We start from the raw sequence: 18,243 nt of genomic DNA on the forward strand, positions 1-18,243 counted from the left end.
CGAAGTCAAATTTTTAAAGAGACAGTACATGATAAATTTCGAAATTCGAATTTTCTAATTTTTTTCAAATTCAAATAGAATTTGGACTATTCCCTAGTCAAGGTACACAAAAATAGCTCAAAATTAAAATGTTTTTAATTCGAAAATTCACCTTGAACTTTGATAAATCTGCCCCTTAATGTGTATATTTATTTTTACATATGGGTGGGAGCTGCCATATTGACTTTTATAAAATAGTATAAAGCTATAGGAGGTATTTGTATATATGGGGTATACTTGAGTCTAATGATATAAGGATATAATTAGTGTGTGCATAACATTCTTTACCTGTAGATGTGTATATATACTGTTGCCATACTGTTTCCAAGTACAGTATGATGCTATATTTACTGAACGAACTGAACATTGCTTTCCTGCTAAATCATTTGCCTTAGCTAAAGAATCATTTGCTGTCAACCATTCAAATCAATCATATAATCAGTCAGATTTATAATAGAATGCATGCAACCAATCTAGAAGTATTTCACGTAAAATGGCCACGCACTAAGCAATCCCCCAGGCTAGAGTCCTGCAGCAGGTCGGGGTACCAGTGGGTACCTGTGGGTTACCCACAAAAACCTGCAGTACCCTAGAGGGTCCGGGTGCAGGTATAGACGTTGTCGGCGGTTCTGCGGGTCGTGGGTTGGGTCGCGGGTATTCTCAATAGCGATTTTTACTCCTTTTTTTTTGCTCTACTTTTGACGATGTCACTTCCGGGTTTACAATGACAGCACTTCCTGATTCTTAATGGTCAGTGGGTCCAGGTTGCAAATAAGGTATTTGCGGGTCGGGTAGCGGGTCCAAGCGGGTAAGAATGCGGGGTTGAGGGTCCAGGTTGCGGATTGCAAGTAGCGGGTACAGGTCAGGTACGGGTTCCAAAAAATGGACCCGCGCAGGACTCTACCCCAGGCTGAACAAACACATCACCCGCTAAGTAGAGGGCAGTGGAGAGCCAAACTGCGAGCAAACCATTGATTTATAAAAGGGCTGCATAATGGTGCACATCTTGCTATTCCCACAGCCACCAATAGGAGGCATCGGTAGGATTTAGGCTTGAACCTACTACAATCTATATAATATCCACTGAAATAAAAGTGCAGAGTTAGTAACAGGCATTAATTCATGTGCTCCCCTTTATGGCAATTCTCTGTGTATAAATGTCTTTCGAGGGCAAAAATAGTTGCAGCTGTGGTTATGACGGTGCAAGCTACAAACAGATCTGGGGTGGGTCTGCGAGTTCAGCATGTAACCTTAAAGGAGAAGGAAAGGCTAAAACTAAGTAAGGTCTATATAAATACACCAGTAAACCCTCAAAGTAATGCTGCTCTGAGTCCTCTGTCAAAAGAAACAGCACATTTCTTTCCTTCTATTGTGTACTCATAGGCTTCTGTATCAGACTTCCTGTTTTCAGCTTAAAGCTCCTTGCCCGGGGCGTGAGCATGCTCAGTTTGCTCCTCTTCCCCTCCCTCCTCCCCTCCCTGCTATAATCTGAGCCTAGACAGGGCCGGATTTGAGTAACTTCGCCACCAGGCCCGCCTGGTCCCAGTGCCGGCCGCTTCCACTCACCTACGCCCCCCGTTGCCGCCGGGTCCTAGCGCCGTCCGCGGCACTCTAAGGCTCTTAGGCTTCGCATCCCCAGTGCGCCTACGAACTAAATTTCCGGCCCCCTAGGCCCAGGCCTATGTGGCTTTGCCACAAATCCGGGCCTGAGCCTAGATCTATTAGTGAGCAGTGAGAGACTCAGGCAGGAAGTGATGTCACACCAAGCTATCTGCAGACTAAATATAGCATTCCAGCTTGCACTATTGTGGCTAATAATGCCAATAAAATGCCTCTGTAGCTTTCATTCTCCATTAATACACAAGGTATGGAAGACTTCTCTTAAACAATTGTAGTTTATTGCTGTGACTCCTTCATAATAGGTAGACAGTGGCACCTCTCCTCACCTCTCCGTAACAAAGACTGCTGTCCCTTTCTCTATCACTGCCAAAATGGCCACCATATTTCCTGTTCCTGTTTGCTTTATTCACTCTTTAGTACCAACAACTTTCACAGTTCAACTTATGACTCACTGCCACCTAGTGGCCAAACTAATTATACATTAACCATTACTTAACAATTCACATTTCACCCCCTTACAAGCACTCTCTCTCTCGGCTTAGGAATTTAGAGAGGAATGACCACAATAAAAAGATTATTACTCTTCAGTTGAAAGTCTGCAACAAAATACATTTCACGTAGGGGAGTAATGTCAGTAGTAGCAGTTTTAGGCCAAGTGGAGCTGCTCCATCTTAATTTTCTGATTATGTGGGCTTCTGGGGATGCTGGGAAATGTTGTTCAATGATATTGGCTGGGGCAGTGGTTCCCAGACTATGGGGTTGGCACATACTAGGATTGAGTGTTCAAGATTTCCCATGCCCAGTCCACCCACATCTTATATTTGTATCTGCTGTATTTTTGGGCTCACAGCTGTTCCTGCAGAGGGACAAGACTTCACTTGTAAATTCCAGCTTTAAAGGAACAAAAAACGTTAATGATGTGGCCCCTATGAGCATAAAATAGTTTTATGGGGTGGTTCACCTTTCAGTTAACTTTTAGTATGTTATAGAAAGCCCTGTTCCTGGCAACTTTCAATTGGTTATGCAGTTGGGCTGTGAATCAGGTGAAGGGGGATTCAGGAGAGGTTAGGGGACTTTTTAAAACAGACAATCCCCTAAGGGGACAAAAGGGGTGCCTTGCTGGGTGTTCAAAACTGCTAAAAATTGCTTCACATTATGCCTTACTGCACCAACTATTCCACAGTCACAGTCATTTACCAGAGACTATTATCCACTGTTACTATAGACACCATCTCTCCCTACTATACCTGCTATCCCACAGTCACACTCCCTTCCCAGAGACTATTATCCACTGTTACTATAGACACCATCTCTCCCTACTATACCTGTTATCCCACAGCCGCACTCCCTTCCCAGAGACTATTATCCCACTGTTACTATAGGCACCATCTCTCCCTACTAAACCTGCTATCCCACAGTCACACTCCCTTCCCAGAGACTATTATCCCACTGTTACTATAGGCACCATCTCTCCCTACTATACCTGCTATCCCACAGTCACACTCCCTTCCCAGAGATTATTATCCACTGTTACTATAGACACCATCTCTCCCTACTATACCTGCTATCCCACAGTCACACTCCCTTCCCAGAGACTATTATCCCACTGTTACTATAGGTACCATCTCTCCCTACTATACCTGCTATCCCACAGTCACACTCCCTTCCCAGAGACTATTATCCCACTGTTACTATAGGCACCATCTCTCCCTACTATACCTGCTATCCCACAGTCACACTCCCTTCCCAGAGACTATTATCCCACTGTTACTATAGACACCATCTCTCCCTACTATACCTGCTATCCACAGTCACACTCCCTTCCCAGAGACTATTATCCACTGTTACTATAGGCACCATCTCTCCCTACTATACCTGCTATCCCACAGTCACACTTCCTTCCCAGAGACTATTATCCACTGTTACTATAGACACCATCTCTCCCTACTATACCTGCTATCCCACAGTCACACTCCCTTCCCAGAGACTATTATCCACTGTTACTATAGGCACCATCTCTCCCTACTATACCTGCTATCCCACAGTCACACTCCCTTCCCAGAGACTATTATCCACTGTTACTATAGGCACCATCTCTCCCTACTATACCTGCTATCCCACAGTCACACTCCCTTCCCAGAGACTATTATCCCACTGTTACTATAGACACCATCTCTCCCTACTATACCTGCTATCCCACAGTCACACTCCCTTCCCAGAGACTATTATCCACTGTTACTATAGGCACCATCTCTCCCTACTATACCTGCTATCCCACAGTCACACTTCCTTCCCAGAGACTATTATCCACTGTTACTATAGACACCATCTCTCCCTACTATACCTGCTATCCCACAGTCACACTCCCTTCCCAGAGACTATTATCCACTGTTACTATAGGCCACCATCTCTCCCTACTATACCTGCTATCCCACAGTCACACTCCCTTCCAGAGACTATTTATCCACTGTTACTATAGACACCATCTCTTCCTACTATACCTGCTATCCCACAGTCACACTCCCTTCCCAGAGACTATTATCCCACTGTTACTATAGACACCATCTCTCCCTACTATACCTGCTATCCCACAGTCACACTCCCTTCCCAGAGACTATTATCCCACTGTTACTATATGTCACCATCTCTCCCTACTATACCTGCTATCCCACAGTCACACTCCCTTCCCAGACTATTAGCCACTGTTACTATAGACACCATCTCTCTCCCTACTATACCTACTATCCCACAGTCACACTCCCTTCCCAGAGACTATTATCCACTGTTACTATAGGCACCATCTCTCCCTACTATACCTGCTATCCCACAGTCACACTCCCTTCCCAGAGACTATTATCCACTGTTACTATAGGCACCATCTCTCCCTACTATACCTGCTATCCACAGTCACACTCCCTTCCCAGAGACTATTATCCACTGTTACTATAGGCACCATCTCTCCCTACTATACCTGTTATCCCACAGTCACACTTCCTTCCCAGAGACTATTATCCCACTGTTACTATAGACACCATCTCTCCCTACTATACTGCTATCCCACAGTCCCCACTCCCTTCCCAGAGACTATTATCCACTGTTACTATAGACACCATCTCTCCCTACTATACCTGCTATCCCACAGTCACACTCCCTTCCCAGAGACTATTATCCTACTGTTACTATAGGCACCATCTCTCCCTACTATACCTGCTATCCCACATTTCACACTCCCTTCCCAGAGACTATTATCCCACTGTTACTATAGGCACCATCTCTCCCTACTATACCTGCTATCCCACAGTCACACTCCCTTCCCAGAGACTATTATCCACTGTTACTATAGACACCATCTCTCCCTACTATACCTGCTATCCCACAGTCACACTCCCAGAGACTATAATCACACAAAAGCCCTGGTGGGCCTTAGCCACCCAGTCGGACCCTGACCATCTATCTCTACTATACTTTCTATCCCACAGCTATGATAGAATTATAGCAACTCCTTCATAATAGGTAGACAGTGGCACCTCTCCTCACCTCTCCGTAACAAAGACAGCTGTCCCTTTCTCTATCACTGCCAAAATGGCCACCATATTTCCTGTTCCTGTTTGCTTTATTCACTCTTTAGTACCAACAACTTTCACAGTTCAACTTATGACTCACTGCCACCTAGTGGCCAAACTAATTATACATTAACCATTACTTAACAATTCACATTTCACCCCCTTACAAGCACTCTCTCTCTCGGCTTAGGAATTTAGAGAGGAATGACCACAATAAAAAGATTATTACTCTTCAGTTGAAAGTCTGCAACAAAATACATTTCACGTAGGGGAGTAATGTCAGTAGTAGCAGTTTTAGGCCAAGTGGAGCTGCTCCATCTTAATTTTCTGATTATGTGGGCTTCTGGGGATGCTGGGAAATGTTGTTCAATGATATTGGCTGGGGCAGTGGTTCCCAGACTATGGGGTTGGCACATACTAGGATTGAGTGTTCAAGATTTCCCATGCCCAGTCCACCCACATCTTATATTTGTATCTGCTGTATTTTTGGGCTCACAGCTGTTCCTGCAGAGGGACAAGACTTCACTTGTAAATTCCAGCTTTAAAGGAACAAAAAACGTTAATGATGTGGCCCCTATGAGCATAAAATAGTTTTATGGGGTGGTTCACCTTTCAGTTAACTTTTAGTATGTTATAGAAAGCCCTGTTCCTGGCAACTTTCAATTGGTTATGCAGTTGGGCTGTGAATCAGGTGAAGGGGGATTCAGGAGAGGTTAGGGGACTTTTTAAAACAGACAATCCCCTAAGGGGACAAAAGGGGTGCCTTGCTGGGTGTTCAAAACTGCTAAAAATTGCTTCACATTATGCCTTACTGCACCAACTATTCCACAGTCACAGTCATTTACCAGAGACTATTATCCACTGTTACTATAGACACCATCTCTCCCTACTATACCTGTTATCCCACAGCCGCACTCCCTTCCCAGAGACTATTATCCCACTGTTACTATAGGCACCATCTCTCCCTACTAAACCTGCTATCCCACAGTCACACTCCCTTCCCAGAGACTATTATCCCACTGTTACTATAGCACCATCTCTCCCTACTATACCTGCTATCCCACAGTCACACTCCCTTCCCAGAGATTATTATCCACTGTTACTATAGACACCATCTCTCCCTACTATACCTGCTATCCCACAGTCACACTCCCTTCCCAGAGACTATTATCCCACTGTTACTATAGACACCATCTCTCCCTACTATACCTGCTAAACCCACAGTCACACTCCCTTCCCAGAGACTATTATCCACTGTTACTATAGACACCATCTCTCCCTACTATACCTGTTATCCCACAGCCGCACTCCCTTCCCAGAGACTATTATCCCACTGTTACTATAGGCACCATCTCTCCCTACTAAACCTGCTATCCCACAGTCACACTCCCTTCCCAGAGACTATTATCCCACTGTTACTATAGGCACCATCTCTCCCTACTATACTGCTATCCCACAGTCACACTCCCTTCCAGAGATTATTATCCACTGTTACTATAGACACCATCTCTCCCTACTATACCTGCTATCCCACAGTCACACTCCCTTCCCAGAGACTATTATCCCACTGTTACTATAGGTACCATCTCTCCCTACTATACCTGCTATCCCACAGTCACACTCCCTTCCCAGAGACTATTATCCCACTGTTACTATAGGCACCATCTCTCCCTACTATACCTGCTATCCCACAGTCACACTCCCTTCCCAGAGACTATTATCCCACTGTTACTATAGACACCATCTCTCCCTACTATACCTGCTATCCCACAGTCACACTCCCTTCCCAGAGACTATTATCCACTGTTACTATAGGCACCATCTCTCCCTACTATACCTGCTATCCCACAGTCACACTTCCTTCCCAGAGACTATTATCCACTGTTACTATAGACACCATCTCTCCCTACTATACCTGCTATCCACAGTCACACTCCCTTCCCAGAGACTATTATCCACTGTTACTATAGGCACCATCTCTCCCTACTATACCTGCTATCCACAGTCACACTCCCTTCCCAGAGACTATTATCCACTGTTACTATAGACACCATCTCTTCCTACTATACCTGCTATCCCACAGTCACACTCCCTTCCCAGAGACTATTATCCCACTGTTACTATAGACACCATCTCTCCCTACTATACCTGCTATCCCACAGTCACACTCCCTTCCCAGAGACTATTATCCCACTGTTACTATAGTCACCATCTCTCCCTACTATACCTGCTATCCCACAGTCACACTCCCTTCCCAGACTATTAGCCACTGTTACTATAGACACCATCTCTCCCTACTATACCTACTATCCCACAGTCACACTCCCTTCCCAGAGACTATTATCCACTGTTACTATAGGCACCATCTCTCCCTACTATACCTGCTATCCCACAGTCACACTCCCTTCCCAGAGACTATTATCCACTGTTACTATAGGCACCATCTCTCCCTACTATACCTGCTATCCCACAGTCACACTCCCTTCCCAGAGACTATTATCCACTGTTACTATAGGCACCATCTCTCCCTACTATACCTGTTATCCCACAGTCACACTCCCTTCCCAGAGACTATTATCCCACTGTTACTATAGACACCATCTCTCCCTACTATACCTGCTATCCCACAGTCACACTCCCTTCCCAGAGACTATTATCCACTGTTACTATAGACACCATCTCTCCCTACTATACCTGCTATCCCACAGTCACACTCCCTTCCCAGAGACTATTATCCTACTGTTACTATAGGCACCATCTCTCCCTACTATACCTGCTATCCCACAGTCACACTCCCTTCCCAGAGACTATTATCCCACTGTTACTATAGGCACCATCTCTCCCTACTATACCTGCTATCCCACAGTCACACTCCCTTCCCAGAGACTATTATCCACTGTTACTATAGACACCATCTCTCCCTACTATACCTGCTAACCCACAGTCACACTCCCAGAGACTATAATCACACAAAAGCCCTGGTGGGCCTTAGCCACCCAGTCGGACCCTGACCATCTATCTCTACTATACTTTCTATCCCACAGCTATGATAGAATTATAGCAACTCAGGCAATCTGTTTCTTACATGGCACCTCCCGGAACAGGGCTTTTCTAATGTACAGGGCATTGCGTCCAAATTTCTATAGTATATAGGGAATTAATATAACCATTTATAAACACTGGGCAGAGTTGCACGTGGGAAGTTACACATGGCAATCAGATGTTTGCTTTCATTGTTCTTCTTGCTGCTGAAAAAAAATCTAATCACTGATTGGTTGTGGTTTATTGACCAGGTGCAAATTTGCCCAGAAAACAGAATTCTCCCCAATTATAAAGTGACTTAAAAGTTGCTTATTCCCTTTGCATAAACCACACCTTTATGCCATTTATACTTTCCTTGTCTGTCAGATGTAGAGCATCCCCTCTATATTAAGTGGGGATCCCCTCAAGCATATCATATTCGCCTGTATAATTCTGTGCAGTCCTACAAGCAACTGCCGGTGTGAAGGATGAAACTGCCAGCTGACAGACAGGGCTGGGGGCGGTGCAGGAGTAGGGGCTGTGTAAGCAGAAGGGCGGCTCCTGAGATCGCAAGGGAAGAGCTCAGTACATTGAGCCCATGAGAGGAAGGCTGCCTCCTGCATGTGCTGAGGGGAAAGCTGGGGAGAGGGCAGGGGGGCCCTCGGATGGAAGGAGCTACAGGACTCCCCTGTGTCTGGATATGGGTGGGCAGCATGATGCTACTGCTGGTACTTACTGTGCCCACTGCCAGAGGTGAGTGACGGATGCATGGAATGAGGGATGGACTGAATGAATGGATGCACAGAATCTTTAATGGATGAAGGGAAACTGTGTCTTTTTATTTACAGACCCTCACCCTAAGAATATCCACTAAGCTTTGTGTGTAATTCTGTGTATACAGGAATAGATTGTGAGGTTACTGCCTTAGCTGGATTATTTTCATAACAGAGGATGAAAATATCTCTGTGTGTGTAGATATACAGTAAATACATATGGCACACACTGTAGTAGCAGTGGCATAACAATCTATAATAGTCTCTGGGAAGGGAGTGTGACTGTGGGATAGCAGGTATAGTAGGGAGAGATGGTGTCTATAGTAACAGTGGGATAATAGTCTCTGGGAAGGGAGTGTGACTGTGGGATAGCAGGTATAGTAGGGAGAGATGGTGTCTATAGTAACAGTGGGATAATAGTCTCTGGGAAGGGAGTGTGACTGTGGGATAACAGGTATAGTAGGGAGAGATTGTGCCTATAGTAACAGTGGATAATAGTCTCTGGGAAGGGAGTGTGACTGTGGGATAGCAGGTATAGTAGGGAAAGATGGTGTCTATAGTAACAGTGGATAATAGTCTCTGGGAAGGGAGTGTGACTGTGGGATAGCAGGTATAGTAGGGAGAGATGGTGCCTATAGTAACAGTGGATAATAGTCTCTGGGAAGGGAGTGTGACTGTGGGATAGCAGGTATAGTAGGGAGAGATGGTGCCTATAGTAACAGTGGATAATAGTCTCTGGAAGGGAGTGTGACTGTGGGATAGCAGGTATAGTAGGGAGAGATGGTGCCTATAGTAACAGTGGATAATAGTCTCTGGAAGGGAGTGTGACTGTGGGATAGCAGGTATAGTAGGGAGAGATGGTGCTATAGTAACAGTGGAAATAGTCTCTGGGAAGGGAGTGTGACTGTGGGATAGCAGGTATAGTAGGGAGAGATGGTGTCTATAGTAACAGTGGGATAATAGTCTCTGGGAAGGGAGTGTGACTGTGGGATAGCAGGTATAGTAGGGAGAGATGTGTCTATAGTAACAGTGGATAATAGTCTCTGGGAAGGGAGTGTGACTGTGGGATAGCAGGTATAGTAGGGAGAGATGGTGTCTATAGTAACAGTGGATAATAGTCTCTGGGAAGGGAGTGTGACTGTGGGATAGCAGGTATAGTAGGGAGAGATGTGTCTATAGTAACAGTGGATAATAGTCTCTGGGAAGGGAGTGTGACTGTGGGATAGCAGGTATAGTAGGGAGAAGATTGTGCCTATAGTAACAGTGGATAATAGTCTCTGGGAAGGGAGTGTGACTGTGGGATAGCAGGTATAGTAGGGAAAGATGGTGCTATAGTAACAGTGGATAATAGTCTCTGGAAGGGAGTGTGACTGTGGATAGCAGGTATAGTAGGGAGAGATGGTGCCTATAGTAACAGTGGATAATAGTCTCTGGGAAGGGAGTGTGACTGTGGGATAGCAGGTATAGTAGGGAGAGATGGTGCCTATAGTAACAGTGGATAATAGTCTCTGGAAGGGAGTGTGACTGTGGGATAGCAGGTATAGTAGGGAGAGATGGTGCCTATAGTAACAGTGGACAATAGTCTCTGGGAAGGGAGTGTGACTGTGGGATAGCAGGTATAGTAGGGAGAGATGGTGTCTATAGTAACAGTGGGATAATAGTCTCTGGGAAGGGAGTGTGACTGTGGGATAGCAGGTATAGTAGGGAGAGATGGTGCTATAGTAACAGTGGATAATAGTCTCTGGGAAGGGAGTGTGACTGTGGGATAGCAGGTATAGTAGGGAGAGATGGTGTCTATAGTAACAGTGGGATAATAGTCTCTGGGAAGGGAGTGTGACTGTGGGATAGCAGGTATAGTAGGGAGAGATGGTGTCTATAGTAACAGTGGATAATAGTCTCTGGGAAGGGAGTGTGACTGTGGGATAGCAGGTATAGTAGGGAGAGATGGTGCTATAGTAACAGTGGATAATAGTCTCTGGGAAGGGAGTGTGACTGTGGGATAGCAGGTATAGTAGGGAGAGATGGTGTCTATAGTAACAGTGGATAATAGTCTCTGGGAAGGGAGTGTGACTGTGGGATAGCAGGTATAGTAGGGAGAGATGGTGTCTATAGTAACAGTGGATAATAGTCTCTGGGAGGGAGTGTGACTGTGGGATAGCAGGTATAGTAGGGAGAGATGGTGCCTATAGTAACAGTGGATAATAGTCTCTGGGAAGGGAGTGTGACTGTGGGATAACAGGTATAGTAGGGAGAGATGGTGCCTATAGTAACAGTGGATAATAGTCTCTGGGAAGGGAGTGTGACTGTGGGAAAACAGGTATAGTAGGGAGAGATGTGCCTATAGTAACAGTGGATAATAGTCTCTGGGAAGGGAGTGTGACTGTGGGATAGCAGGTATAGTAGGGAGAGATGGTGCCTATAGTAACAGTGGATAATAGTCTCTGGAAGGGAGTGTGACTGTGGATAGCAGGTATAGTAGGGAGAGATGGTGCCTATAGTAACAGTGGATAATAGTCTCTGGGAAGGGAGTGTGACTGTGGGAAGCAGTAAGTAGAGAGATGTGCCTATAGTACAGTGGATATAGTCTCTGGGAAGGGAGTGTGACTGTGGATAGCAGGTATGTAGGAAATGGCCTATAGTAACAGTGGGATAATAGTCTCTGGGAAGGGAGTGTGACTGTGGGATAGCAGCAGGCCCGGACTGGCAATCTGTAGGTTCTGGCAAATGCCAGAGGGGCTGCTATAAGGTCCCATAGAAAGTCAGTATTTAGTGGGCTGGTTGGGCCTCTGTGTGGGCTGATTGGGCCTCTGTGTACTTGAAATGCCAGGGCCTATTTTAATTCTCAGTCTGGACCTGGATAGCAGGTATAGTAGGGAGAGATGGTGCCTATAGTAACAGTGGGATAATAGTCTCTGGGAAGGGAGTGTGACTGTGGGATAGCAGGTATAGTAGGGAGAGATAGTGCCTATAGTAACAGTGGGATAATAGTCTCTGGGAAGGGAGTGTGACTGTGGGATAGCAGGTATAGTAGGGAGAGATGGTGTCTATAGTAACAGTGGGATAATAGTCTCTGGGAAGGGAGTGTGACTGTGGGATAGCAGGTATAGTAGGGAGAGATGGTGCCTATAGTAACAGTGGGATAATAGTCTCTGGGAAGGGAGTGTGACTGTGGGATAGCAGGTATAGTAGGGAGAGATAGTGCCTATAGTAGCTGTTGCACATTTCCCTGTAGATATAACAATGTGTTGTCTCTCCCATGGACAATATACAGAGCATTGCACAGGATATATATATAGCTCAGGGAATGGCTCATTTATAGTAACAAGTTATAACTGAAGTGTTGGCATACACTGGAATTCCATTTGTCAGTTGAGAAGTTTCAGAAGTCCTGTCCTGTTTGTAGATCATTCCCTGACTCTTTCTAGTGCAATATCAGCTGTCAGCTCTGCAGCCAATCACATGGGCAGACATAGAGGGGTACAGGTGGAACAGTTGTTGGCACAGTCACCAGTATGTGCCGCAGAAGATAAAAATGGATTGGCACCGTCCCTTGTTAATTTACTGGGAATTGTAGTACAGTTGCAGTTAGAGCTGCAGATTGCATCGTAATTATTAGCGGAAACAGAATTAATTTTACTCCAGCCCAAGTCACTGCTAACATCAGTATAGAGACAGACAAGATTAGGATGTGCATATTTCAGCAATGTTGATTGTGCAGTCTCAAGCTGTTGTTGAATTCTAAGGGGGTACTGGGAGTTGTAGTTCAGCAAAATATTGAGGGGTGCAGGCGGTACATCCCTGGGCATATGGTTTACATCACTGAACTTTTGTATAGAAACATAGTATTTTCATATAGAAACATAATATTTTTTTGCAACTGTTTGCCTTCACCAATGTTACTTCTCTTTTATTCTGTTAAAGGCAATGGAAATCAGTCCGACCATCTCAGAAACATTGCAGAACATTCAGAGATGATAGAACCCCGCTGGCTGGGGGAGCCCTTTATAGGAAAGGAAGCTGGAGGCAAGGTGAGGGGCATAGGATACTAAACTATTCCTACATTGAAATCTTCTGCTTTTGCTAAACTTCAACTCGAATCAATCCATTTCCACTAAATTCCTCCTAATGAAGCTGGGACTTGAAGCTCAGCATTATCAGACAAGTAACAGGTTTGCTATCGATTTCTGGATTCCATTTTTACCTATGAAAAGCCTGCAGGCTCCATCTCCGTCTCGGACATTGGCAGAATTTCCCGGAGCGCCCTTGATCGCTGCCCATTTAGTAGAAACAAATGCGCTATACAAGGAATGGATAGGCTTCTCTGTATTAATAATAGATGCAAAGTTATCCTGGGTTAAAAGGGGAAATACACCCAGTTCAGAACTTTTATTTATTGTACTCACCTAAGGGCTCTTACACATGGACGTTTTTGCCTGCGCTCCCCTGCGTTGTGCTTTCTTCCGTTCAACCGCAGGAGTAGACGCACTCAATTATTTTGAAGGGGGCTGTACTCACACAGACGCATGTATGCGCCGAACGCAGGTGAAATGCAACATGCTGCTTCCCAACTGGCGTTTGGCGCTTACATGCGTCTGTGTGAGTACAGCCCCCTTCAAAATAAATGATTGCGTCTACTCCAGTGTTCCCCTGCGGCTGAATGGAAGAAAGCGCAACGCAGGGGAGCGCAGGCAAAAACGTCCGTTTTCTGCAAGATCCGACGCGCTGCTCAAAGAAGTCGCATCGTTGATCTGACACAACACGACTGCTGCGCGCTGCGTCTGCAGTCAGATCAATGGCGTGACACCATCTGACAATGCATTCACTTACCTTATTTCTGTTGCATCCGACGTGACGCTTGCGCTTTTACGCAGCGCGTCGGATCGCAAAGAAAATGCCTTTGTAGTCCTACCCTAAAAACCCTAAATAATCTCCTGATTATGTTTCTTCAACTGTTCCTTGCCCCTAAGAATTGTGTTCAGCTGTTGCATCCTTCAGTTAAAGTCAGATTCTCTTAAAGGAGAAGTAATCAATTTTAAACAAACTGGGGCCCCTGCATAGGCCCCTTTCCCAACCAGATAATCCACTGCTCTGATTGCTGCGCTAGAGTATTGTTCTGGTTGGTGATCACAGCAGTGGAGGCTCTGAAAGGATTTGACAGATCTCCAACATAAAGGCTGTATAGTTCTGCATTGGACCCTGAGGTGTGGGGTCCCGTTCAAGAATTTGGGTCAATTGGTTTTGGAGGGGGGCTATGCAGGGGCCCCAGTGAGTTTCGAATAAGTCTGAAACCTATTAGAATAGCCCTTCTAGCTGCATTTTCAAGACATATCCCCCAAATAATCTCATAACTGACTTTAAAGCACTTTACTTGTCCTTTAAAATACTTAAAAAAAACTCCTAAAACAATATAATTAGATTTTATCCTTAGGAACCAAGAAGACCGCTAACCCTTTACTCTGCCTCCCTTGCTTTACAGATACGGTTCTACTGCTGCTAAATAAATCCTTTTCTGAATCTTATTGTTATTTAGTACCCGGCCCATGCAGAGCTGCTGGTCAGAGCGGAAGGTCAAGATCTCATCCTTTCCTTATACAGAAACGAGTGAGTATGGGGGTAGGTCTGGGCCCAGATGAATGGAAAGACCCTCGGGGTCACTCAGTTGCCTCCTTAGGGTGACCCCCTTGCACCATTTTGTATAATTTTGACTGCTCAATAGGGTCACTCATTGGCATCTTTGGAGTCACTCATAAACATTCTTAACTTCACCCACTTGCATCTATAGGGTCAATTTCTTGCAGCTTTCGGGTTATTCAGTTGTATCCTTACTTTCACTTGATGCCTTACTGTTGTTACCCCCCGGAAGGGCATTTGATGCCCCCAGTGACACCCAATAATCTTCAGACTCCGGAACTAATGGCGGCTCCACTTACTAGCCCCCCAGACAGCAGGTGATATGTCACCCCTATATTTCTTTGCTCTAGGCCTGGGCCTTCCCACAAATAACATCTTAAGGGGATACTGTCATGGGAAAAAACATTTTTTTCAAAATGAATCAGTTAATAGTGCTGCTCCAGCAGAATTCTGCACTGAAATCCATTTCTCAAAAGAGCAAACTGATTTTTTTATTTTTAATTTTGAAATCTGACATGGGGCTAGACATATTGTCAATTTCCCAGCTGCCCCAAGTCATGTGACTTGGGGCAGCCTGTTTTGAAAAAAACATGTTTTCCGATGACAGGATCCCTTTAATTATTAACCTAATTATCAATATGTTCTGTACTGGCAGGTTATATGGCAGTGTCCAGCCATTTGCAATTAATAGACAGATTTCCCTGAAAAAATGGCACTGCCCCTTGAAATAAATTTTTAAAGGAGAACTAAACCCTCAAAATGAATGAGGCTAAAAATGCCATATTTTATATACTGAACTTATCGCACCAGCCTAAAGTTTCAACTTCTCAATAACAGCAATGATCCAGAATCATGTTATGGGGCGAACTTGTCCCATTTCGCCGCAAATTTCCTGCGAAATTCACAAAACTGCCGAAATATTTGTGAAACTGAGATTTTAATGCCGGCGACATCTCGCCGGCGTCAAAATGGGCACCGGCGCCCATTGCAGTCAATGGGCGTCCGTTTATTATCACCGGCATCAAAATTGTCACCTTGGTATCAGAACTGTTGCCGGTGCAAATTTATTAGACGGCAGTGAAACGGGCAAATTCGCCTGGTGAATAAATTCGCCCATCACTATTCCGGGTCTTCAAACTTGTCACAGGGGGTCACCATCTTGGAAAGTGTCTGTGACACTCACATGCTCAGTGGTCTCTGATTGGCTGTTGAGAAGCTAAGCTTAGGGCTCGTCACTAATTATCCAGCAGAAAATGAGCTTCCCATGTAATATAAGCTGATGCTACAGGTTTGCTGATTATTAAATTCTGATGCTAATTGCACTGGTTTCTTTGCTGCCATGTAGTAATTATCTGTATTAATTACTAGCCTTATATTGTGACATTTCTATTCTATGTGTACTGTATATTGTGAATGGGTCCCTAAGCTCAGTAAGTGACAGCGGCACAGAGCATGTGCAGTGAATCAGCAGAAAAGAAGATGGGGAGCTACTGGGGCATCTTTGGAGACACAGATCTTTACTGCTAAAGGGCTGTGGTTGCCTTAGGCTGGTACAGAAACCCAAAACATAATGTACAACATTTCTACCTACGTCTTTAGTTAGGCTTTAGTTCTCCTTTAAAAAGGCTAAGGTTTAAAACTGGTCTTTGCAATTTGATTGCAAATTGCCTGTTACTCTCAGCTAAAATGTAGCTGAGAAGGTGAACTTCCCTTTAAAATATTTGTCCTGACAGTTGCGGGCAAGGAAGCAGCAGTTTATAGCTGTTTTACTGTACTGAGTCATCAGGATTTTGGCTGCAGGATCCTTTATGTACAATGGGAGTTCCAGGGAGATATCCGCCACTGAAGCAGAGATGGGCGCTAGGATTTGATGATACATCAGCAGAGATTTGTTAAATAATGAGAGCCAGTGTCTGGGTACAACTCCATGCCCCCCTTTATTAAATGATAGGCAGCGATTGATATTCTAAGTGTGACCTGATGTGACTTGCTGATGCTCATGTCTGGGGTGAGTGATGAGATCATTGAGATGACATCACAAGGCCCCTCGGCTTGGAGCACAGACATCTCATTGTGTGCGAAATCTAATGGTCTGTACATTAATGGATTCCAGCCAGAATATTCCCCTCCCCCTTGCTTTCTAATGCTTTTAGCTTAATGAAACCTGTGCAGGGAGACCGACTTTCCCCCCCCCATCATCATCATCGTCAAATCCATGCGCAACATAAAGCTCCCTCCTTGACATTACTAATCAGAGGCTTCCTCCTCCTCCTCACATCCAATAAAATCAAATCTGGTGCTGCAGATAAAATAAGCAGAAAGAATACGAGAATAATTCATGTCATTGTATTCTATGGGTTTTGCACGTCCACGTACCTCTAAATGTAGTACAGCTATGGGATCTGTTATCTGGAAACCCATAGACTTCTTTATAATCAGATAATTAAAAAATGTCGAACATTTTTCTTTTTTTTTTCCTGTAATAATAAAACAGGACCTTGTACTTGATCCAAACTAAGCTACAATTAACCCTCATTGGTTGTAAATGATTCTGTTGGGTTTGTGTAACATTTAAATGGTTTTTCAGTAGACTTAGGGAGTTATTTACTAAACTCTGAATGCAAAAATCCCCAAAAAATCAGACTTTTAAAAAAATCACGAATTTTTCGGAAATTATTAAACCCTGAGGATGGAAAAGTCAGAATCTGAAAATCCGGCATCTCAGACCTGGCGAGGTTGCATATAAGTCAATAGGAGAAGTCCCAATTATTTTTGATGTGCGCTGGGTTTCATGCAATAAACTGAAGTTTTCTGAGTTTTTGGGCAAAAATTTGAGTTTTCGGGTGAAAAATCTGAAAAAATCGTGAAAATTGGATGAAAAATCCCAAAAAACTTTAAAATCTGATTTCTTTTTCCCGCAAAGCAAATTTTCTGGAAAATGTAATAATACATAATAGAAAAAAACCCGAGCGGATTTGATTGGAGTTTGTACCGAAGGTGAAAACATTTTTTACTTCCTTGTTTTGCGACAAAAAGTCACGGGATTTCCCTACCCGCCCCTAATTTGCATATGCAAATTAGGGTTAGTTTTGGCCAGGCAACAAAGCCGAATCCTGGCCGAATCCTGGATTCGGTTGATCCCTAGATGATATCACTGAGTGACTGAAGTTTATTAGAGCACAAGTCACATGACTGGGGGCTCCTGGGAAACTGACAATATGTCAGATTTCAATTTGAAATATAAAAAATTCTGTTTGCTCTTTTGAGAAAGGGATTTCAGTGCAGAATTCTGCTGGAGCAGCACTATTAACGGATGCATTTTGAAAGAAAAAAAATTCCCATGACAGTATCCTTTTAAAGGTAAACAACCCCTTTAAGAGTTTGTAGTCAGAACTAATGGTGTGTGTGTGGTTTGAGGAAGAGACTGAACAGGCAGGGGGGAGCTGTCACAATGCAGAACTGATAAACATAAGTAATATCCATCTTCAGCTATCCCCTTTTAAAAGCCCTGACCTCTAATTCCTTCAGCCTTGTAATATGAGCCATACCACATGACCTCATCAGTTGGGTGGGTGGGGGGTGAATACAGGGTGAAA

The 18,243-nt window shown here is 44.4% G+C and overlaps 1 protein-coding gene across 2 annotated transcripts in view; it reads left to right on the forward strand.

Annotated features, from left to right (window-relative positions):
• The first annotated feature begins 8,740 nt into the window (after positions 1-8,740).
• adam19.S (ADAM metallopeptidase domain 19 S homeolog) overlaps positions 8,741-18,243 on the forward strand; it is a 37,193-nt gene continuing 27,690 nt past the window's right edge. The window contains exons 1-3 of one of the 2 annotated variants that reach the window (XM_041587453.1): positions 8,741-8,996; positions 12,938-13,044; positions 14,547-14,617. In XM_041587453.1, coding sequence (XP_041443387.1) covers positions 8,909-8,996; positions 12,938-13,044; positions 14,547-14,617 — 266 coding nt within the window. In that variant the 5' untranslated portion in view covers positions 8,741-8,908. 2 annotated transcript variants of the gene reach the window in all.

The sequence above is a fragment of the Xenopus laevis genome, chromosome 3S (genome assembly GCF_017654675.1).
Source record: "Xenopus laevis strain J_2021 chromosome 3S, Xenopus_laevis_v10.1, whole genome shotgun sequence".
Classification (NCBI taxonomy): Eukaryota; Metazoa; Chordata; class Amphibia; order Anura; family Pipidae; genus Xenopus; species Xenopus laevis.